This window comes from Trachypithecus francoisi, unplaced genomic scaffold (genome assembly GCF_009764315.1).
Source record: "Trachypithecus francoisi isolate TF-2019V2 unplaced genomic scaffold, Tfra_2.0 Lachesis_group21, whole genome shotgun sequence".
Taxonomy (NCBI): domain Eukaryota; kingdom Metazoa; phylum Chordata; class Mammalia; order Primates; family Cercopithecidae; genus Trachypithecus; species Trachypithecus francoisi.
Window position 1 is genome coordinate 32610560 of NW_022681467.1, and position 25073 is coordinate 32635632.

The window sequence follows — 25073 nt, forward strand, 5'->3', positions numbered from 1 at the left end:
AGATCACGCCATTGCACTCCAGCCTGGGCAACAAGTGCGACACCCTCTCAAAAAAAAATTTTTTTTAAGCTGTACGTCTCCTGTGGAGAAATACACCTTGAAAGCACTCCAAAGAGAGTAATAAGCCATTTCCTTAATTAACTATCATAACTTAGTTCACATGTTCATTCCAAGGCCTTGCAATAATCCTGTTTCTTCATATGTATCTGATATGGCTTGGGTGTGTCCCCATCCAAAACTCATTTTGAATTGTAACTCCCACAATTCCCATGTGTCGTGGGAGGAACCTGGTGGCAGGTGATTGAATTATGGTGTCGGGTCTTTCCTGGGCTGTTCTCATGATAGTGAATACATCTCACGAAATCTGATGGTTTTAAAAATGGGAGTTTCCCTGCACAAACTCTCTTTGCCTGCCACCATACATGTAAGATGTGACTTGCTCTTCGCCTTTTGCCATGATTGTGAGGCCTCCCCAGCCATGTGAAACTGTAAGTCCATTAAACCTTTTTTACTTCTTAGGTATGTCTTTATTAGCAGCATGAAAATGAATTAATACAACAATTTGGTACCAGAAGTGGAGTGCTGCTGAAGAGATACGCGAATATGTGGAAGTGACTTTGGAACTGGGAAATAGGCAGAGGTTGGAATAATTTGGAGGGCCAGAAGAAGAGAGGAAAACGTGGGACAGTTTTGAATTTCCTAGAAACTTGCTGAATGGCTTTGACCAAAATGCTGATAATAATATGGACAATGAAATCCAGGATGAAGTGCTCTTAGATGGAGATAAGAAACTCGTTGCGAACTGGAGCAAAGGTGACTCTTGTTATGTTTTAGCAAATCTACTGGCGGCATTTTGCCCCTGCCCTAGAGATTGGTGGAACTTTGAACTTCAGAAAGATGTTTTAAGGTATCTGGTGGAAGAAATTTTTAAGCAGCAAAGCATTGAAGAGGTGACTTGGGTGCTGTTAAAGGCATTTAGTTTTTTTTTTTGAGATGGAGTCTCGCCGTGTTGCTAGCTGGAAAGCAGTGGCACGATCTCGGCTCACTGCAACCTCCACCTCCCAGGTTCAAGCATTTCTCCTGCCTTAGCCTCCTGAGTAGCTGGGATTACATGAGTGCACCACCACACCAAGCTAATTTTTGTATTTTTTAGTGGAGACAGGGTTTTACCATGTTGGCTAGGATGGTCTTGATCTCCTGATTTGCCCACCTTGGCCTTCCAAAGTGCTAGGATTATAGGCGTGAGCCACTGTGCCCAGCTGGCATTCAGTTTTATAAGGGAAGCAAAGCATAAAAGTTCAGAAAATTTGCAGACTGACAATGTGATAGAAAAGAAAATCCTGGCCAGGTGCAGTGGCTCATGCCTGTAATCCCAGCACTTTGGGAGGCCAAGGCAGGTGGATTACCTGAGGTTGGGAGTTCAAGACCAGTCTGACCAACATGGAGAAACTGCATCTCTACTAAAAATAGAAAATTAGCTGGGCTTGGTGGCGCATGCCTGTAGTCCCAGCCACTTGGGAGGCTGAGGCATGAGAATTACTTGAACCTGGGAGGTGGAGGTTGTGGTGAGCTGAGTTTGCACCACTGTACTCCAGCCTGGGCAACAAGAGCGAAACTCCATCTCAAAACAAAAAACAAACAAAAAAAGAAAATCCCATTTTCTGAGGAGAAATTCAAGCTGGCTGCAGAAATTTGCATAAGCAATGAGCAGCTGAATGTTAATCACCAAGACAATGGGGAAAATATCTTCAGGGCATGCGAGAGGTCTTCATCATACTCGCTCCCCTGCCCACCATTCACAGACCTGGAGGCTTAAGAGGAAAAAGTGGTTTTGTGGGCTGGGCCCAGGGTCTCCATGCTGGTTGCAGCCTAGGGACGTGGTGCTATACGTCCCAGCTGCTCAGCCGTGACTGGAGGGGGCCAATGTAGAGCCTGGGCCATACAGAGGGTGTACGCCTCAAGCCTTGGCAGCTTTCACATGGTGTGCACAGAAGTCAAAACTGAGGTTTGGGAACCTCTGCCTAGACTTCAGAGGATGCATGAAAATGCCTGGATGTCCAGGTAGAAGTTTGCTGCAGGGGCAGGACTCTCATGGAGAACCTTGGCTAGGGCAGTATGGAAAAGAAATGTGGGGTTGGAGTCCCTACGAAGAGTCCCTACTGTGGCACCGCCTAGTGGAGCTGAGAGAAGAGGGCCACTGTCCTCCAGACCCCGGAATGGTAGATCCACTGACAGTTTGCACCATGTGCCTTGAAAAATCACAGACACTCAACACCACCCTGTGAAAGCAGCTGGGAGGGAGGCTGGGAGGTAAAGTCACAGCAGTGGAGCTGCCCAAGACCATGGGAACCCACCTCTTGCATCAGCATGACCTGGATGTGAAACATGGAGTCAAAAGAAGTCATTTTGGAGCTCTAAGATTTGACTGCCCCACTCAATTTCAGAGTTGCAAGCGGCCTGTAGCCTCTTTGTTTTGGACAATTTTTCTCATTTGAAACGGCTGTATTTACCCCCTGCCCATGCCCCTATTGTAGCTCGGAAGTAACTTACTTGCTTTTGATTTTACAGCCTCACAGATGGAAGTGACTTGCCTTATCTCAGATGAGATGCTGAACTGTGGAGTTCTGAGTTAAAGCTGAAATAAGACTTTGGGGGACTGTTGGGAAGGCATGATTGGTTTTGAAATGTGAGGACATGAAATTTGGGAGGGGCCAGGGGAAGAATGATATGGTTTGGCTGTGTCTCCACCCAAATCTCACTGTGAATTGTAACTCCCACAATTCCCACATGTTGTGGAAGAAACCCAGTGGGAGGTGATTGAATTATGGGGTCAGGTCTTTCCTGGGCTCTTCTCGTGATAGTGAATGTGTCCCACGAGATCTGATTCTTTTAAAAATGGGAGTTTCCACCGGGCGTGGTGGCTCACGCTTGTAATCCCAGCACTTTGGGAAGTCGAGGCAGGCAGATCACGAGGTCAAGAGATCGAGACCATCCTGGCCAACATGGTGAAACCCTGTCTCCACAAAAATACAAAACTTAGCTGGGCGTTCTGGCATGCGCCTGTAGTCCCAGCTACGTGGGAGGCTGAGACAGGAGAATCACTTGAACCCAGGAGGCAGAGGTTGCAGTGAGCCAAGATCCTACCACTGCACTCCAGCCTGGTGACAGTGCGAGACTCTGTCTCAAAAACAAACAAACATACAAACAAAAAACAGGAGTTTCCCTGCACAAGCTCTCTCTTTGCCTGCCACCATCCACATAAGATGTGACTTGCTCCTCCTTGCTTTTTGCCATGATTGTGAGGCCTCCCCAGCCATGTGGAACTGTAAGTCCATTAAACCTCTTTTTCTTCCCAGTCTTGGTCGGGTATTTCTTTATCAGCAGCGTGAAAATGGACTAATACAGTATCTAAGACTTAAAAAAAAATTTAAGGTGAAATTTACATAACACAAAATCAACCATTTTAAAACGTACAATACAGTGGCATTTAGTAAATTCACAATGTTATGCAACTACTACCCCACCTATATCAAGTTCCAAAATAGTTTCATCACTCCCTGCAAAAAAACTCTGTATCCATTAAGCAGTTATTTTTCATTTTCCCCCTAGACCCTGGAAACCACAGGAACATTAACTTTTAAGTTATTCTAAGGAATTTTAAAGTCATAAAGTAGATATTAAAACAGACAGATTTTAGATAGCTGTGCAACTGCTTCCAGTCATACAGAAAAGAGTTTTTTTCAATAATCTCAATTCCAGTTTTTATTAGCCATTTTATGTACATTGATACCAAGTCCTGAAAACTGATAAAAACATGTCCAGAATTCTTTTTTTCCTTTTCTGAGAAAGGGTCTTGCCCTCTCACCCAGGATGGAGTGTGGTGGTATAATCACGGCTCACTGCAGCCTCAATCTCCCAGCCTCAAGTGATTCCCCCATGTCAGTCTCCTGAGTAGCTGGGACTACAGGCACATGCCATCACACCCAACTAATTTTTTTATTTTTTGTAGAGATGAGGGCTCACTATGTTGCCCAGGTTAGTCTGGAACTCCTGGACTGAAGCAATCCTCCTGCCTCAGCCTCCCAAAGTGTTGGGATTACAGGCATGAGCCACAGGACCCGGCCCATGGTTTCTTATACAGTCAATGTACAATGCTCATTTATATTTTGCACAATAATTAAGATAAAAATAACAATTATAGCAACATACAAATATGTACAAGGATTCAAGACAGACTTTGTTTTTTGGCTTATAACAATGTGTAGATACTACACAAAGAATGAGGATGTAATTTTCATTTACAAGAAAAATGTGACCAAAATCCCTTTTCTTCTTAAAATTGAAAAATGAAATTCTTGAGAATACTAATTAATGAGAGCCAAATCTTAGACTATTTTAAATTAGCCATGGTTAAACACAGGTGAGTTAAACACTGTGCCTTTCCAAAATTAAGGTTTGCAGTTAGAAACATAAACATTTGATAAAACTTCTCAAAATTAATTATAAGTGGCTTTTTCATGTCCTCTGGATTCCAGACACATACTAGAAAAAGTAAATGTAAGAGGTGATATTTTGGAAAGCATCCCTAGTACTGAAAAGCATCCCTAGCACTGAAAAGCATCCCTAGCACTGAAAAAAGCATCCCTAATACTGAAAAGCATCCCTAGTATGGAAAAACATCTTCAGGAGTACCCAGTGGTACACTAGCAGGAAACTCATGATGTACTAACAATACTGAGAACAAAGTGGGGGAAATAATAAGCAGCTATTTTACTGATGTATTAAATATATTGGAATTATGAGGCATAAGATGATATTTATGTGGTTTTTAAAAGGTTTAAAATATTCTTAGGGATTCAGATATTGAGAATGACTGATACTATGATCTCAAAAATAGTATAACACACATAATCATGGTGTTACCTTACTAATAGGAATTTTGTTTTTAATAACTAACTGAATTTTATTCTACTGGCTTGAGAAGCAGCTGCCTATTTTGAGAACTACATGAGTTAGTATGATCATATATAATTAAGTTAATGTCGCAGAAACCAAAATGATAATAGTTTACAAAAGAAGAAAGTGCCCATCTATTGGGTTGTGACATCAGGCTGAGATGGCTTAGGGCTGGAAAGCAAGGATGAGTGTAGCATTGGGGTTCAGGTACAAATCTGCTTATAAAGCTCAAGGAGAGAAAAGGCACGAAAAGGAGACAACCCTGAATGGTGGTGGCACCTGGATGTGGAATTACCACAGTGGGTCAGAGAGAGGCTGGTACCTCTGGCCAGGTACTATGGGAACCAACCCCTTCCTTCAATATTAAATTGAGAATACAAATATCTCAAAGCATGCTTACCAAAAGTAGATTATTTATCCTCATATTACAAAACACAGGAGGAGGAGACATTTATTTTTAAAAGAGAGCTAAAAAGTTATGGGGTTTCTCCTAATTTCATCTTGAAAACTAACTCAAGGAGCACACATTAAAAAAAAAAAATCCCTATTAATATATTTTTGAGATGGAGTTTTACTCTTGTTGCCCAGGCTGGAGTGCAGTGGCGCAACCTAGGCTCACCACAAACCTCCGCTTCCTGGGTTCAAGCAATTCTGCCTCAGCCTCCCAAGTAGCTGGGATTACAGGCATGTGCCACCACACCTGGCTAATTTTGTATTTTTAGTAGAGATGGGGTTTCTCCATGTTGGTCAGGCTAGTCTCAAACTCCCGACCTCAGGTGATCTGCCCGCCTTGGCCTCCCAAAGTCCTGGGATTACAGGCATGAGCCACTGCATCTGGGCGGACTATTAGTATTTTTTTTTTTTTTTTGAGACGGAGTCTCACTCTGTCGCCCAGGCTGGAGTGCAGTGGCCGGATCTCAGCTCACTGCAAGCTCCACCTCCCGGGTTTACGCCATTCTCCTGCCTCAGCCTCCCAAGTAGCTGGGACTACAGGCGCCCACCAACTCGCCCGGCTAGTTTTTTTTTTTTGTATTTTTTTTAGTAGAGACGGGGTTTCGCCGTGTTAGTTAGGTTGGTCTCCATCTCCTGACCTCGCGATCCACCCATCTCGGCATCCCAAAGTGCTGGGATTACAGGCTTGAGCCACCGCACCCGGCCACTATTAGTATTTTTAAAAGGCACTTAAAATATTCCTTTCCAATCCAACTCAAAATACATCTCTGTCAACTAGATTTTGGATAAATATTTTAAAAAGCACATTTTTGTGCAATTTTTTTTCTTATAATCCAGCAATATTTACCATCCATAGGGCTAAAAGGTTTGAAGGACAGAGCTCTAACTTTCTGCAGAACAATCTGAAAGTGCTTTTATCATAGAAACAAGAACATTAATGATTTGCTCTTTCACTGACAACATCCTGTAGTCGTTTCAGTAAAACATCATCATTTTCTTGACAGACACGTTTGGCAGGGGATTCTGCATCACTATCGATGGCTATTACTCGCTTCTTGGTTCTCTGCTCACCTTGCCTTATCATGTTGTTGATCTCTTTCAAACTCTGCAGAAATAGAGAACGTGTGTGAGTAAAAAAGGGAGAGGGGAAATGGCAGCAAACAACCAAGTGAATTGTTTTTTTCTGTGTTCTCTCCTCTATCCAAATCTTCACGCTGGGATAAGGATTCTTTTTAAAACTTAGAACAACCTAATAAGGGATGGCTTAACCTAATCTTTTCAGGTGGTTTAAAAATTAGATTTAAGACCAGATGTGGTGGCCTGTAATACCAGCACTTTGGGAGGCCAAGATGGTTCAATCACTTGAGCCCGGGAGTTTGAGATTAGCTTGGGCAACATGGCAAACCTGGTCTCTACAAAAAAATACAAAAATTAGGCAGGTGTGGTGGCTTGTGCCTGTAGTCTCAGCTACTCGGGAGGCTAAGGAGCATCACCTGAGCCTGGGGAGGTTGTGGCTGCAGTAAGCAGTGATCATGCCACTGTATTTCAGCCTGAGAAACAGAGTGAGACCCTGTCTCAAAAACAAAACCAAAACAACTGAATTTACTGTATAACAGTAGTTCTCGATGTGTAGTACCCAGACCAGAAGCAGAAGAAGCATCTATAATTTTTTTGAGACAGGTTCTCTCTCTGTTGCCCAGGCTGGAGTGCAGGGCATGATCTTGGCTCACTGCAAGCTCTGCCTCCTGGGCTCAAGCTATTCTCCTGCCTCAACCTCCCTAGCTGGGACTACAGGCACATGCCACCATGCCTGGCTATTTTTTTGTATTTTTAGTAGAGACAGGATTTTGCCATGTTGGCCAGGCTGGTCTTGAACCCCTGGCCTCAAGTGATCCCCCAACCTCAGCCTCTCAAAGTGCTGGGATGACAGGGGTGAGTCACTGTGCCTGGCCTTATCTGTTTTTTTTTGTTTTTGAGACGAAGTCTTGCTCTTGTCGCCCAGGCTGGAGTGCAATGGTACAATCTCGGCTCACTGCAACCTCTGCCTACTGGGTTCAAGCGATTCTCCTGCCTCAGCCTCCTGAGTAGCTGGGATTATAGGTGCCGACCACCATGCCTGGCTAATTTTTGTATTTTTAGTAGAGACAGGGTTTCACCATGTTGGCCAGGCTGGTCTTGAACTTCTGATCTCGTGATCTGCCTGCCTCGGCCTCCCAAAGTGCTGGGATTACAGGCGTGAGCCACCGCGACTGGCCCTAATCCGTTTTAACAAGCCCTCCCAATGATTTTAAAGCTCCCTACAGTTTGAGATCCTCTTCCTTAGAGTAATGCTTTTCAACCTTTTTTTTTTTGAGACAGAGTCTCGTTCTGTCGCCCAGGCTGGAGTGAAAAAGGGGTGATCTCGGCTCACTGCAACCTCCGCCTCCCAGGCTCAAGTGATTCTCCTGCCTCAGCCTCCTGAGCAGAGTAGCTAAGATTACAGGTGCGACCATCATGCCTGGCTAATTTTTTGCATTTTTAGTAGAGACGGGGTTTCGCCATGTTGCCGAGGCTGGTCTTGAACTCCTGAGCTCAGGCAATCCGCCTGCCTTGGCCTCCCAAAGTGCTAGGATTATAGGCTTGAGCCACTGTGTCCAGTCAGGTATATTATCTTAGCCAACTTTGTCAAGTATAGTGAGAACTCTGTAGGCATCTGTATAACTTAATAGGAAAGTAATAAGAAGGAGCCAATGTATTTGGACTGAGTTACAATATGCCCCACTACAATTTCTTCCAGTTTATACTGATTCTGACTTCTGGAGACATACTGAACAGATCTGCTTGACAGTCCATGAAGTATCTGAAAATAGCAGTCATGTCCATATCACATCTTCACCACTCAACAAGGATAAGGATGGAGATGATCACAGAGTTGTCTACGTACATAAGAGGAGGCTTGTGTTTTCAGACGTCTTCCTATCCTAGGTGCCATCTACCAAATGCACTTTCACTTCCAATGCCTTTCTTTCAACTTGACATCCCCCAGGTCTGACCACTTGCAGATGTTGCCTTACTGGTCCCTTCTCAAGATCTTGCTTGAACAGGAAAACATGCTGGACTTTCAAAGTGAACTCCACAAATACTATGTCAATAATAATGGATTAAACTACCTCAAACTGAATGTACTGCTCTTGATGAGGGAAGACACGCCATAGTTAACATTTCATATTTTATTAGTATAGTAGAAACTTGGCCAAAAACAAAAAAAGAGGCAAGATTAACAGTTACTGACTGTTAATCTGAAATCCAACTTTTAGCCTATTCACCTTACCTTAGAAGGGCTGCCATTGAACTTGTACAGCAGTGCGCTTCTTGGTGTAAGACCTGACCCATTCTTGTGTGGGGAAATATAAATGGAGTGCTGTTGGGAAATGCGGCGTGGTGAGCCTGGCTGTTGCTTAATATGTGGAAAAGGAGAGAGTGGTGGAGCATCCATCTAAAATAACCCAAAAGTCAGATATTTTAGATAAAAGTTTTTCTTTGTTTTTGAATCCCATATTTTTATTCTTATGGTATCTCCTAGTTAGGAATCAGTTATACTATAAAAGCTCATTTATGGTTGAGAAAAAAAAAAAATGATCCATTACTTCTTTTTTTTTTTTACAACAACAACAGATAAAGTAGAATTTATTTGCCTGGATCTTTTTTTTTTTTTTTTTTTGAGATGAAGTATCTCTCGCTCTTGTTGCCCAGGCTGGAGTGTGATGGCGCGATTTAGGCTCACTGCAACCTCTGCCTCCCAGGTTCAAGCGATTCTCCTGCCTCAACCTCCCAAGTAGCTGAGATTACAGGCATGTGCCACCACGCCTGCTAATTTTGTATTTTTAATAGAGATGACCATCTTGGCCAGGCTGGTCTCCAACTCCTGACCTCAGGTGATCCACTCACCTTGGCCTCCCAAAGTGCTGGGATTACAGGTGTGAGCCACTATGCCCTGCCTATTTTCCTGGATCTTTCAGGAAGTCCTATAACTAGTATTAAGAATTCTGGCTGGGCGCGGTGGCTCACACCTGTAATCCCAGCACTTTGGGAGGCTGAGATGGGCAGATCACCTGAGGTCAGGAGTTTGAGACCAGCCTGGCCAACATGGTGACACTCCGTCTCCACTAAAAATGCAAAAATTAGCTGGGCATGGTGGCACATGCCTGTAATCTGAGCTATTCGGGAGGCTGAGGCACTAGAATTGCTTGAACCCAGGAGGCAGAGGTGTTGCAGTGAGCCTAGATTGTGCCACTGCACTCCATCCTGGGTGACAGAGCAAGAATCTGCCTCAAAAAAAAAAAAAAAAAAAAAAAAAAAAAAATTCTGGGGCCGGGTGCAGTGGCTCACTCCTATAATCCAGCACTTTGGAAGTGCTCTGATCACTTGAGGCCAGGAATTGGAGACTGGTCTGGCCAACATGGCAAAACCCCACTTCAGCCTCCTGAGTAGCTCCTAAAAATATAAAAATTAGCCAGGTGTGGTGGCGTGCACCTGTAGTCCCAGCCACTTGGGAGGCTGAGCATGACAGTTGTTTGAACCCAGGAGGCAGAGGTTGCAGTGAGCCAAGTTTATGTCACTGCACTCCTCCCTGGGTGACAGAGTGAGACTCTGTCTCAAAAGAAAAAAAAAAAAAATTCTGGACAAGACGCCAGGAGTTAAGCCACAAGCACGAGAACCTCATATTCATGCTTAAAAAGTAAGGACAGGCTGGGCGCAGTGGCTCACGCTTGTAGTCCCAGCACTTTGGGAGGCCGAGGTGGGTGGATCATGAGGTCAGGAGTTCAAGACCAGCCTGGCCAAGATGGTGAAACCCTGTCTCTACTAAAAATACGAAAATCAGCTGGGCGTGGTGACAGGCGCCTGTAATGCCAGCTACTCAGGAGACTAAGGCACAGAACTGCCTGAAGCCGGGAGGTGGAGGTTGCAGTGAGACGAGACTGTGGTCACTGCACTCCAGCCTGGGCAACAGAGCGAGACTCCTTCTCCAAAAAAAAAAAAAAAAGTAGGGACAAAGAGTAACCAATCTTCTAACACTTGCTATAACAATCTCTCTCTACACACACACAAAATCTCTCTCTACCCCACAACCAAAGCAGTAGCAGAGAGAACAAAAGAGGTAGAGAATTCTATAAGCCAGCAGAATGATTCCAACATGGAAAAAAATCTGTTAATGAAATGGGAAACACTTCATATGGAAATGGAAAAGATTTAGAAATAAGTTGGATGAGCAAGGATTTCATTTTCTTTAATATCCTGTATAATGGAAATAAATTAAGATGGTAGAGATATTCAGAGTATATAGACAGAGGGGAAGTGAAACTGGAGTAGGATGAACAGTTATGACCTCTGAGGATAGTCATAGACCATATTCCATGAAAAGAGGAAGAACAGAAATGTACAGATGCACACAGATACATAGAAACAGCTATTGGCTGGCTGGCTGCAGCTTCTGCTAGGGCCTTCTTTCCTTTCTTTTTTTTTTTTGAGGCAGGGTCTTGCTCTATTGCCCAGATTGGAGTGCAGTGATGCAACTGTGGTTCATTGCAGCCTTGACCTCCTGGGCCCAACCGATCCTCCTACCGTAGCTTGCTGAGTAGTTGGGACCACCACTCAGGTGTATACCAGCCACTACATAGCTAATTTTTAGAGTGTTTTTTTTTTTTGAGACAGAGTCTCGCTCTGTGGCCCAGGCTGGAGTGCAGTGACCGGATCTCAGCTCACTGCAAGCTCCGCCTCCCGGGTTCATGTCATTCTCCTGCCTCACCCTCCCGAGTAGCTGGGATTACAGGCGCCCACCACCTCGCCCGGCTAGTTTTTTGTATTTTTTAGTAGAGACAGGGTTTCACCGTGTTAGCCAGGATGGTCTCGATCTCCTGACCTCGTGATCCGCCTGTCTCGGCCTCCCAAACTGCTGGGATTACAGGCTTGAGCCACTGCGCCCGGCCTAGAGTTTTTTTTTTTAAAGAGACAGGGCCTTCCTATTTTTCCAGGGTGTTCTCAAATTCCTGGGCTCAAGCAATCCTCCAGGCTTAGCTTCCCAAAGTGCTGGGATTACAGGCTTGGGACGCGCCTGGCTGGTCTCTTTTTTAAGAGCTAAAGTCTGGTCTTCTGGGAAGCAACCTCAGCTTACACACTGGTAACACTTTCTCAGGCCTGCTGTGACTGCCAAAACTAGGGTCTGCATAATTTTTTTTTTTTTTTTTGAGACGGAGTCTCACTCTCTCGCCTGGGCTGAAGTGCAGTGGCATGATCTTGGCTCACTGCAAGCTCCGCCTCCCCGGTTCATGCCATTCTCCTGCCTCAGCCTCCCAAGTAGCTGGGAATACAGGCGCCCACCACTATGCCTGGCTAATTTTTTTTTTTTTTTTTTTTTGTCTTTTTAGTAGAGACAGGGTTTCACTGTGTTAGCCAGGATGGTCTCAATCTCCTGACCTCGTGATCTGCCTGCCTCAGCCTCCCAAAGTGCTGGGATCACAGGTGTGAGCCACCACGCCTGGCCTGCATAAAAATTTCTTAGTGGTAGGCCTCTATTAATGATCCAGGCCTATCTACTTCCTTTTGCCTTTTTTTTTTTTTGAGACGGAGTCTTGCTCTGTTGTCCAGGCTGGCACGCAATGATGCAATCTTGGCTCACTGCAACTCTGCCTCTCGGGTTCAAGTGATTCTCCTGTCTTAGCCTCTCAAGTAGCTGGGATTACGGGTGCCCACCACCATGCCCGGCTAATTTTTGTATTTTTAGTAGAGATGGGGTTTCACCATGTTGGCCAGGCTGGTCTTGAACTCTTGACCTCACGTGATCCACCTGCCTCAGCCTCCCAAAGTGCTGTGATTACAGGCATTAGCCACAGCGCCTGACCTCCTTTTGTCTTTTTTTGAGATGGAGTTTCCTTCTTGTCACCCAGGCTGGAGTACAGTGGCACAATTTCTGCTCACTACAACCTCCGCTTCCTGGGTTCAAGTGATTCTCTTGCCTCAGCCTCCTGAGTAGCTGGGATTACAGGTGCCTGCCATCACGCCCACCTAATTTTTGGTAGAGATGGGATTTCACCATGTTGGCCAGGCTGCTCTTGAACTCCTGACCTCTGGTGATCCACCCACCTTAGTCTCCCAAAGTGCTGGGATTACAGGCATGAGCCACCACACCTGGCCCCTTTTGTCTTTAACTTGAGAAAAACATTAATCTCACAATGTAACAACAGAAAAATTTACCAAATTTGCTGGGCGCAGTGACTCATGCCTGTAATCCCAGCACTCTGGGAGGCTGAGGTGGGCGGATCACGAGGTCAGGAGTTCAAGACCAGCCTGGCCAACATGGTGAAACCCTGTCTCTACTAAAGACACAAAAAAATTAGCCAGGTGTAGTGACATGCTCTTATAATACCAGCTACTGGGGAGGCTGAGGCAGGAGAATCACTTGAATCTGGGAGGCGGAGGTTGCAGTTGAGCTGAGATTGTGCCATTGTACTCCAGCCTGGGTGACAGGGTGAGACTCTGTCTCAAAATAAATAAATAAATAAATACAAACAAATTAATTGTTTTAATATTAGTGTTCCCATCAAGTTCTTACCCATATGTACATGGAATTTCTAGCAACATAATCATGGTATAGATAAAATTCCTGCCAGGCGTGATGTTTCACACCTGTAATCTCATCACTGTGGGAGGCTGAGGTGGGTAGATTGCTTGAGTCCAGGAGTTCCAGACCAGCCTGGCCAACATGGTGAAACCCCATTATCTACTAAAAATACAAAAAAATTAGCCAGGCGTGGTGGTGGCATGCAGCTGTCATACAGCTACTTGGGAGGCTGGGGTGGGAGAATTGTTTGAGCCCTGGAAGCAAAGGTTGCAGTGAGCCAGGATCTCACCACTGCACTCTAGCCTGGGCAACAGATCCCATGATTTCCTCTGGTCTCTGTTGTACCATAGCCTTAATCACTGATTAAGTTACTAGTCATGCTCTGATTAATTGCTAGTAATTTTACTTTGACATACTTATCTAGCAAAATAAACTTATAGTAATTCAACTATGACAGCGAATAATAATAAAGTAGTAAAACATAAAACATACCACATGGTCCTGATTTGACAAGTCGTATTTCAGTGCAAACGACTTCACTCTTCCTACATATATTGTATTGTAAAATTTTATAAGATCACCTCTTTCCTCTTTCACTGGTCCACTGGAACAGTCAGGTGTTTTTGTAGCATCTTCCAAGTCTGTCAAAAAGAATGCAATGTTGTGATACAAAGCATATTTTTTATTTTTATTTTTTTGAGACAGGGTCTCACGTTGTCACCCAGGGTGGAGTGCAGTGGTGCAATGTTGGCTCACTGCAACCCCGACCTCCTGGATTCAAGTGATCTTCCCACCTCAGCCTCCTGAGTAGCTGGGACTACAGGCACACACCACCATGCCTGGCTATTTTTTATTTTTAGTAGAGACGGCGTTTTGCCATGTTGCCCAGGATGGTTTTCAACTCCTAGGCTCAAGTTGATCTGCCATCCTCAGCCTCTCAAAGTGCTAGGATTACAGGCGTGAGCCACCATGCCCAGCCACAAAGCGTACTTTAATATACAAGTTGGCAATTTAAATTACCTTTCTACAATATTAAAAAAACCCCACAGATCTTTATGTAGAGAAATTAATATTTTCAGAGAAGGTTCAGAAATCCATCTGTATTACTTATAAGTCAAATTGGAATCTAGAGAAATGCAAACATATGAATTGAAGGTGGTGCTCTTTTCTCTAGATGCCACTTCAGAATGTTTTCACAACCATAGCTTTTGAGCTGACTGTCATTAGTGGCTCTTAGAGGGGCAACAGCCCTGGGCTGGTGTTATCTAAGTTTTACAGTATGGGAGGCAGTGGCAAACCTCAGCTTCAGAAAACTAAAAGGCCTGCAGATATTCTTCTTGTGTCTTTGAGAAAGGTGGAAAGATTCTAAAAGGTAAAGCATATCCTGAGAGGTTAAGGAAGAAGCAAAATGAATTACATTTATTTCTCTGCAAATACATGGCAGGTGACAGGTGTTCTAAGAGCCTTATTGTACCACGTACAACAGGAACCCTAATCAGGAACCAGTGTTCAGGTTTTACTGAGCACCCCCAATAGTAAAATAACAGCTTGCCCCAACGTAGTTTCCTACTTAATGGTGCAACTCTGGGATAGCTTGTGAAACTAGGCAGAAATTTGTCCTACTATTTTTTGGGGAAGAAAGAGTATTATAGAGTATTACGAACTATCCTTTACTTGTATACACAAGAACCATGTGTTTAGAAGAGCTAAGAAAACCACTACCAATTAAAAAGAATTTAGCATATACATGAAAAAAGTTCTCATTCTCAATTCACTGGCCTACAAACATTGAGAACATGGGTAGAAGCAATGCCTTCACTTTAGGAAAACCAGAAAACACAAACATGGTTCAAAGACCAAACAGCCCCAGGGATCTGTCTTAATTTGGATGTCTTTTTCACTTCTGCTATTTCTAAAGGATCTTGACTAGGGTGGGAGGGGAGGGGAGTTATGTGGTTAAATAAAGTTGAGGAAATGCTGTACATTATATTAGAAATTCAGAAATGCATGTTAGTATAAGGCTCTGAGAAGTACTGCAGTTGGGGAAAAAAATAACTCTCATGTTCACTTTAATTCCATACTTCCCCAATTTTTTATGTATAGTCTCTTTCCCCAAAACACTTTTTTTTTTTTTTTTTGAGAGGGAGTCTTGCTCTGTCACCCAGCCTGGAGTGCAGTGGCACAATCTTGGCTCACTGCAGTCTCTCTGTCCGCTGTGATCCAGCAATTCTCCTGCCTCAGCCTCCTGGGTATTTGGGATTACAGGAGCACGCCACCACATCTGGCTAATTTTTGTATTTTCAGTAGAGATGGGGTTTCATCATGCTGGACAGGCTGGTCTCGAACTCCCGACCTCAGGTGATCCGCCCGCTTTGGTCTCCCAAAGTCCTGGGATTATAGGCGTAAACCACTGCCCCTGGACCCCCCAAAACACTTATACTACCATTCTGGGAAACACTGTTCCAAAGGATACTGGTATGTTAACAGCTCTTCTAGGTTATTCTCATTATATGGATCAATTAAAATTATTTCTTTTTGTTTTGTTTTTATGACAGGTTCTTGATCCTCTTGCCTTAGCCTCCCAAGTAGCTGGGACTACAGGTGAATGCTGCCATACCAGGCTAATGTCTTTTTTTACTTTTTGTAGAGACAGGGTCTCCCTATGTTTTCTTTTTTTTTTTTTTTTTTTTAGAATCTTTTAAATATTAGCTTATTATTTGCTAAAATAGAAAGCACAAATTAATGAAGATCCCTATGTTTTCTAGGCTGGTCTCTAAGTCCTGGGCTCAAGTGATCCTCCCACTTTGGTCTCCCAAAGTGCTGGGATTACAGACGTGAGCGACCACGCCTGGCCTAAAATTATTTAATATCCTCCTTGGATTAGAAATTTATTGAGACAGAGACTATAGTGTCTCTATATTTCTGTGTCATTCCAATTCCAGCTGTTAATATTTATGTAAGGTAAGGAGGTATACTTTACTTGAATGAACTAAACATTTAAAATTGTGGGAGGCTGGGTGTGGTGAAACCCTGTCTCTATAAAAAAAAAATTTAAAAATTTAAAAACTAGGTGTGGTGGCACGCACCTTTATCCCTAGCTACTTGGGAGGCTGAGATGAGAGGATCGCTTGAACCCAGGAAATCAAGGTTGCAGTGAGCTATGATTACCCCATTACATTCCAGCCTGGGCAACACAGCAAGATCTCATCTCTAAAATTTTAAAAAAACTAAAGAAAAAAAGACATTAAAAAAAACATACTCGACTGGGTGTGGTGGCTCACGCCTATAATTCCAGCACTTTGGGAGGCCGAGGTGGGAGGAGCCCAAGAGTTCAAGACCAGTCTGGGAAACACAGTGAGATCCCATGTCGGTCTCCTAAAGTGCTGGGATTACAAGTGTGAGCCACCATGTCTGGCCAGAAATGGGTTTTTACTGATGAAAATAGTGAATGGTTTATTAAGTGTGACTAATGCTAAAAAAAACCATACTCATTAATATAATAAATTTGATATTGTTTATAAATAATAGCTATTACTAAGGCCTTACTATGAACAAAGCTTGTATTAAATATTATATATATGCATATGTGTATACATAGTTGTGTATTGCATAATGATGGGTTATCTTCTCAGAAATGCATTGTTGAAATGATTTTGTCATGAGAATACTATAGAGTATACTTACACAAACCTAGATTGTATGACCAACTACACACCTAGGCTGAATGGTATAGCATATTGCTCCTAAGTTACAAAACTGTACAGCATGTTACTGTACCGAATACCACAGGCAATTGTATCACAATCTAAATATATCTAAACATAGAAAAGGTATAGTAAAAATACAGCATTATAATCTTATAGGACCACTGTTGTATGTGTGGGCCATCACTGAAACATCATTATACGGCACATGACTGTGTGTGTGTGTGTGTGTGTGTGTATGCACACACATACATACATATACATATAATTATCTTTTTTATTTTTAGAGACAAGATCTTGCTCTATCACCCTGGCTGAAGTGCAGTGGTACAATCATAGTTCACTACAATCTCAAATTCCTGGATTCAAGTGATTTTCCTGCCTCAGTCTCCCAAGTAGTTGGGACTAAAGGTGTGAGCCACCATGCCCAGCTAATTTTTTATTTTCATTTTTTTGCAGACAGGGGTGTTGCTGTGTTGCTCATGCTGGTCTTTAATTCCTGGGCTCGAGGGATCCTCTTGCCTCAGCCTTCCATAGTGCTGGGAGATTACAGGCATGAGCCACAACACCCAGCCTAAATATAATTATTTTTAATCCTTAAAACAAGTTTCTAAGGAAGTAATGTAAAGTTTTCAGTTACCTACAATACACTTGAGTACAGTGTTATGTTTGTGTTACTTAGGTTAAGCTATAACCTAGGTCTCACAAGTATTCTAATTAAGACTGCCACTCTGGAGTGGTCTGCTAACATGACATTGAAGAATTCATAGCCCATGAGGAGTGAGCTGGTGTTTTAATCAGGAAATTCATTCTCCACTCCAACAGTTTCTGTTAGGCATATCTCAATCAATGACCAATGCTTTGCTCATTAACATACTCAAAGTCAGAATTTTTTTTTTTTTTTTCTGAGAAAGAGTCTTGGTCTGTTGCCCAGGCTAGAGTGCAGTGGCACAATCTCAGCTCACTGCAACCTCAGCCTCCAGTGTTCAAGCAATTCTCCTGCCTCAGCCTCCCAAGTGGCAGGGATTACAAGTGCTCACCACCATGCCTGGCTAATTTTTGTATTTTTAGTAAAGATGGGGTTTCACCATGTCAGCAAGACTGGTCTCAAACTCCTGACCTCAAGTGATCCGCCCGCCTTGGTCTCCCAAAGTGCTGGGATTACAGGTGTGAGCCACCATGTCCGACCAGAAATGGGTTTCTACTGATGAAAATAGTGAATGCTTATTAAGTGTGACTAATGCTAAAAATGAGCTCATGTTCAGTAAATAAAAAGTATTTAAGATAAGCAGATTGGTTAAAATATTTGAGACACTACCCTCAATAGCCATGAAAGTGATGAAAGATCCAGTGAAGTCTCTAGGCTTTACTCTTAGGGATAATAACGTCAAGGCTAAAAGCTCTGAGAAGTCCTGTGTCCAGCCCTGAATTCTGATCCATGGTATTTGCTTGATGCTAGCCTTAAGGTTGACTGAATCCTGCATCTGAAATCTTGGCACCTGTTCTTGAGCAAATATTTTCTATGGGTGGTGGTCAGACATAGAACTGGAATATATGAACTTACTGCATAGGATATATAAATTGTGTGTGTGCTTTTTAAACAGTAATTATTTTACAACCCATAATGAATTTGTTTATAGAACCAGAACTGTTCTTCCCAAGTCGGTGTTCTTTGGTGTGTCCAAATCTGGGTCATAGCATCTAGTTATAGCTCTAAGAACTGGAAGGTGACTTATCTGAATATAGACTTGTCTGATTGCATATCCTCCTACATAACTTTCTCTTTTTCTTTTTTCTCTCTTTTTTTTTTTTTTGAGACAGGGTCTTGCTCTGTCTGGAGTACAGTGGCAAGATCATGGCTCACTGCAGCCTTGACATCCTGGGCTCAAGCCAACCTCCCAATTCAGTCTCCTGAGTAGCTTGGACTATAGATGCCCACCACCATGTGTGGCTATTTTAAAAAACTTTTTGTAGCAATGGGCTCTCACTATGTTACCCACAATGGTCTTGAACTCCTGGGTTCAAGCCACCCTCCTGGCTTGGCCTCCCAAAGTGCTGGGATTATAGACATAAGTCACTGTGCTTTCACTCTCTTTATGAGTGCCAGAATTCCTGAGTTCATCATCACTGGATATTCTCCCTGCTCCGTGCCACCACCACTGTACAGGATCTGTAACAATGGTTGTTTATTTGCTAATACATATAGTTAATAACTGTATATAAGACAGAGTGCGGTGACTCACGCCTGTAATCCCAGCACTTTGGGAGGCCAAGGCAGATGGATCACTTGAACCCAGGAGTTCAAGACTGGCCTTGGCAAACCCATCTCTACAAAAAAATATAAAAATTAGCCAGGCCGTGGCAGAGCTGAGAATCACTTGCGCCTGGGAGGTCAAGGCTGCAGTGAGCTGTGACTGTGCCACTGTACTCCAGCCTGGGTGACAGAGCAAGACATGGTCTCAAAAAAACAAACAAACAAAAGGTCAGGTGCAGTGGTGATGCCTGAAATCCCAGCACTTTGGGAGGCCAAGGTGGGCGGATCACCTGAGATCCGGAGTTCAAGACCAGCCTGGCCAACATGGCAAAACCCCATTTTTACTAAAAATACAAAAATTAGCTGGGCATGGTGGCAGGTGTCTGTAATCCCAGCTACTCGGGAGGCTGAGGCAGGACAATCACCTGAACCTGGGAGGTGGAGGTTGCAGTGAGCCGAGATCACACCATTGCACTCCAGCCTGGGCCACAAGAGTGAGACTATCTCAAAAAAAAAAAAAGAAAAGAAAAAAAAGAAAGGAATTGTGTAGCAGAATTTGATCTGAAACCTATATATACAGGAAGTGGTGAACTCTCAAGTCACCTCAAGTTGCTTTGGCAGACACTTATCAAAAAGAAAACAAAACAGAAAACGACATCATCTATTATCTTTTGCTTACTTCTACTCTCTACTTCACTGCTCTTGTAGCTCAGATACTTGCTAGCAGTTAGTTTCTCATAGAAAAAACACATAACAGGCAAGGGATCCACAGCTTTCTAGCTAACCTCTGATGTCTGGTTTTGTAGGAACAGAAAAACCACCCCAGATAGGTAAGCAACATGTATAACAAATACAGAAAAAGGCTTTTTAATAGTTTGTCAGGGTTACTGTCTGCGTTTTTTGTTATTGTTGTTGTTGTGTTTTTTTGAGATGGAGTCTCACTCTGTCACCCAGACTGGAGTGCAGTGGCAGGATCTTGGCTCACTGCAACCTCTGCCACCCGAGTTCAAGTGATTCTCCTGCCTCAGCCTCCTGAATAGTTGGGATTACAGGTGCCGGCCACTGCACCCACTGCACCTGGCTAATTTTTGTAGTTTTAGTAGAGACGGGTTTCACCATCTTGGCCAGACTGGTCTTGAACTCCTGATCTCATGATCCACTCACCTCGGCCTCCCAAACTACTGGGATTACTGGCGTTAGCCATTGTGCCCGGCATTTTTTTTTTTTTTTTTTTTTTTGAGACGGAGTCTCACTCTGTCACCCAGGCTGGAGTGCAGTGGTGTGATCTTGGCTCACTGCAACCTCTGCCTCCTGGGTTCAAGCAATTCTTGTGCCTCAGCCTCAAGTAGCTGAGATTACAGCTGCTCACCACCATGCCCGGCTAATTTTTGTATTTTTAGTAGACACAAGGTTTCACTATGTTGGCCAGGCTGGTCTCGAACTCCTGACTGCCGATGATCCACCCACCTTGGCCTCCCAAAGTGCTGGGATTACAGGTGTGAGCCACCGCACCTGGCCAGGGTTACCATCTTATATACTCCTCATTGCCTTGAAAAGGCTCCAGAATAATACACTTATGTAAAAAGAATTGAGTTTGGCCTATTATCCTCAAAAAGTCAGATTCTAGGACATTATTAAAAGATCTTTTTGGTGAATGAAATCTTAAAAGTTTATATCCCAGTGGACACCATAATGATTATGGATATTTTCATAATTTAAAAAATTATTTTAATTCATCAGATTTTCTTTTAAGAATTTATCCTAAGGATGTGGCCTAAATATTTAAGCTACAAATGATGCTCATCACAGAGCTGTGCATAACTAGAAGCAACCTGGCCAGGCGTGGTGGCTTACACCTGTCAGCCCAGAACTTTGGGAGGCCAAGGTAGGGAGATTGCTTGAGTCCAGGAGTTGGAGACCAGCCTGGGCAACATGGCAAAATCCCACCTCTACAAAAAATTAGCTGGGTGTGACAGCAAGACTGAGATGAAAGGAGTGCTGGAGGTCAGGGCTGCAGTGAGCCATGATTGTGCCACTGCATTCCTGCCTGGGTAACAGAGTGAGATCCTGTCTCAGAAAAGAAAAGAAAAGAAAAAAGAAAAGAGAAAGGAGGGCAGGGGAGGGGGAGGGGAGGAGAAGGGATGGGGATGGGGAGAAGAGAGGGAAGGAGAGTGGGGGACAGGAGAGGACAAGACAAGAAAAGAAAAAAGAAAAGGAGAAATGACCTAAATGTCTCACACTGTGGCATTAAAGAAATCACAGTACCGGCCGGGCGCGGTGGCTCAAGCCTGTAATCCCAGCACTTTGGGAGGCCGAGACGGGCGGATCACGAGGTCAGGAGATCGAGACCATCCTGGCTAACACGGTGAAACCCCGTCTCTACTAAAATACAAAAAAAAAACTAGCCGGGAAATACAAAAAAAAAAAAACTAGCCGGGCGAGGTGGCGGACATCTATAGTCCCAGCTACTCAGGAGGCTGAGGCAGGAGAATGGCGTGAACCCGGGAGGCGGAGCTTGCAGTGAGCTGAGATCCGGCCACTGCACTCCAGCCTGGGCGACAGAGTGAGACTCCGTCTCAAAAAAAAAAAAAAAAAAAAAAAAAAGAAATCACAGTACCTAGGCTTGGCACAGTGGTTCATGCCTGTAATCCTAGTACTTTGGGAGGCCAAGGTGGGCGGGTCGCTTGAGCTCACGATTTCAAGACCAGCCTGAGCAAACATGGCAAAATCCTGTCTCTACAAAAAATATAAAAATTAGCCAGGGTGATGGCGCATGCCTGTAGTTCCAGATATTCGGGAGGCTGAGGTGGAAGGATTGCTTGAGTCTGGGAGGTCGATGCTGCAGTGAGTCATGATCATGACTGCACTCCAGTGTAGGTGACAGAACCCTATCTCAAACAAAACAAAACAAAAAGAAATCACAGTATACATACATGTATATATTACATACACCTTAAATACATGGAAAGATGAGACAAGCGAAAGGAGGTAGGCAGAAGAGGTGTATGAATACTAACGATTTGATTTTCTTTTCTTTGAAAAAAGATTACTAGTGCCTGAAGTCTTAGCATGATGGTGGCAAGAGGGTGCAGTCTTGCCTGTGGTAGCAGAATTACCTATAAATAATACTTATATGAACAGGACATTTTCTTTTGTTTGTGTGTGCGTGTGTGTGTGTGTGTGTGTGACAGAGTCTCACTCTGCTGCCAGGCTGTAGTGCTGTGGCGTGATCTCGGCTCACTGCAACCTCCAACTCCCGGGTTCAAGTGATTTTCCTGCCTCAGGCTCCCGTAAGCTGGGACTATAGACGCATACCACCACAACTAGTTAATTTTTGTATTTTTTAAAGTAGAGATGGAGTTTCACCATGTTGGCCAGGATGGCCTTGATCTCTTGACCTCGTGATCTGTACGCCTTGGCCTCCCAAAGTGCTGGGATTACAGGCGTGAACCACCACGCCCAGCCAGGACATTTTCTTTTTTTTTTTTTTTTTTGAGACGGAGTCTCGCTCTGTCGCCCAGGCTGGAGTGCAGTGGCTGGATCTCAGCTCACTGCAAGCTCCGCCTCCCGGGTTTACGCCATTCTCTCGCCTCAGCCTCCCGAGTAGCTGGGACTACAGGCGCCCGCCATCTCGCCCGGCTAATTTTTTGTATTTTTTTAGTAGAGACGGGGTTTCACCGTGTTAGCCAGGATGGTCTCGATCTCCTGACCTCGTGATCCGCCTGTCTCGGCCTCCCAAAGTGCTGGGATTACAGGCTTGAGCCACCGCGCCCGGCCGACATTTTCTTAATAGACTCCTCAGGAAGATTATTGTCAGCTACCTTGTTTTTCCTGTCATTCAGATTTTAGAATTTTATTAAGTCTCTTTTATGTGTTTCATTAACATGTATAAATAGACTAGAAAACTTCTTCCAAAACACAATTAACAGGGGACAAATTAATGGTTTCAATAAACTATACCAGCACATTCTAATCTCAAACTTAATTGTTTTCAAAACGTGTGTGTATTGTCCACCTCATCTCCTCATGATGCACATTTCCATGTTGTCTGACACCCACTGTATTATGTACAGTGTGATCCAATGTGTTTTACATATAGTATGTTAAATTGGATAACTTACCACAATCTATCATTTCAAAGTCATCATTTATATTTTTATTATATGCCACAAATTCTCTTGGAATACTTTTCAGCAGAACACTTCTATATACCTACAACACCAGAGGGGAAAAAAAGGACTGCTCAGTCACAGAGGTACAGGTTAAACAAAATCAAAGTGAGAAGAGCAAAATATCAAGCCAATGAAAAACTATTTGTCTGTATAAGTGATACTCAAGGGTAAAATGTTATTAGCTCTAGTAAGCATAGATGGTAACACATACCATAAAAGAGGCAATACTGGAGAAGAGCTTACCATCTAAGATGGGCTTAGTTTATAAAATAGAAGAAATAGCAACTAAAGACTGATGATCGGGTTTTACTAAATAAAAGCAACTTCAAAGACCTGAATTTGGTCAGGTGCGGTGGCTCACACCTGTAATCCCAGCACTTTGGGAGGCCAAGGCGGGCAGATCACTTGAGGCCAGGCATTCAAGAGCAGCCTGGCCAACATGGTGAAAGCCCGTCTCTACTAAAAATACAAAAATTAGCTGGGCATGGTAGCACACACTTGTAATTCCAGCTACTAGGGAGGCTGAGGCAGGATAACTGCTTGAAGCCAGGGGGTGAAGGTTGCACTGAGCTGAGATTGCACCACTGCACTCTAGACTGGACAACAGAGCAAGACTCTGTCTCAAATACAAAACAAAATAAAACAAACAAACAAACAAAAACAAAAGACCTGAATTAATTCCTCCTTCTTTTTAATTCCTTACACAACAATCGATTGGTCTTTTTTTTTCTTCTTTTTTTTCTTTTTTTTTAGAGACAGGGTCTCACTCCATGGCTCAGACTGGAGTGCAGTGGCACAATCATGGCTCACTGTAGCACTGACCTCCTGGGCTCAAGCAATCTGCCTGCCTTGGCTTCCTTAACTGGTGGGATTACAGGCGTGAGCCATTGCGCCTGGCCAAGAGTCATTTGTTCTTAATGCAGCTTGTTTTTCTGCCCCCAGCCTAGTCCCATCTCCTTTCAGATGGCCACATGAAAATCTTTTCCCTTCCCTGCCCCTAAACTATCTCACCTCGGAGATAGCTGGAAAGGCATAATCCATTCCCCCTTGTACTATATTATAGGTTACTGGTATTAAGAGGATATTCAGGGGCCGGGCGCGGTGGCTCAAGCCTGTAATCCCAGCACTTTGGGAGGCCGAGACGGGCGGATCACGAGGTCAGGAGATCGAGACCATCCTGGCTAACACGGTGAAACCCCGTCTCTACTAAAAAATACAAAAAACTAGCCGGGTGAGGTGGCAGGCGCCTGTAGTCCCAGCTGCTCGGGAGGCTGAGGCAGGAGAATGGCGTGAACCGGGGAGGCAGAGCTTGCAGTGAGCTGAGATCTGGCCACTGCACTCCAGCCTGGGCGACAGAGCGAGACTCCGTCTCAAAAAAAAAAAAAAAAAAGAGGATATTCAGGGAGCCATGGCTTGGCCCATTTTTGACTCACACTAACCTCACCTTAATGATCTTCAAGGACAATCTAGAGCTTTCTAGGCTCTGTTCCTGAGGGATTTTCCTGAAGAAGCCCAGAAAATCTTAGCTTATCACAGGATATAACAAATGCCTGTACTTGGTTCTTCAAATGTCTCTATATTGCTTGCTATAATGTATTTTAGGGCTTAAAGCTCTCTTAGAAGGGGATATAACTACTAATACTGAGGCCACATCTCTGTGTTGGTCTGCAATCTAGGCCACTCTCACTCTCTTTCTGTCTATAATTTCCAGGGCCAGAGAAGAGACCATTATGCTTCCTAACAGCAGAGCAACCAGGTTCTTGAATGATCAAACCCTTAAGGTAATTTACTTGTGTTCTTCAGGTACAATATTAACAATAATACGACATTAACATTCATTAAATGCTTATTGTGTGCCAGTCCACTCTGCTACCATGACTGAAAGGTTTCATGCAATTTTCACCACAGCCAGAACAATATAATCAGAAATGTTTAAT

General features: G+C 43.7%; 1 protein-coding gene across 9 annotated transcripts in view; it reads right to left on the minus strand.

Annotated features, from left to right (window-relative positions):
• Positions 1–5991: 5991 nt before the first annotated feature.
• Positions 5992–25073, minus strand: part of RBL1 (RB transcriptional corepressor like 1) — a 97900-nt gene continuing 78818 nt past the window's right edge. For 8 of the 9 annotated variants that reach the window (XM_033186352.1, XM_033186354.1, XM_033186350.1 and 5 more), the window contains 4 exons: positions 23086–23176; positions 13499–13647; positions 8720–8884; positions 6018–6514 (listed from right to left, as the gene is read on the minus strand). In XM_033186352.1, the coding sequence (XP_033042243.1) occupies positions 6344–6514; positions 8720–8884; positions 13499–13647; positions 23086–23176 (576 nt within the window). In that variant the 3' untranslated portion in view covers positions 6018–6343. Of the gene's footprint in view, positions 6515–8719; positions 8885–13498; positions 13648–23085; positions 23177–25073 lie in introns of all 9 variants that reach the window. The other variant, XM_033186351.1, reaches the window with a different exon arrangement.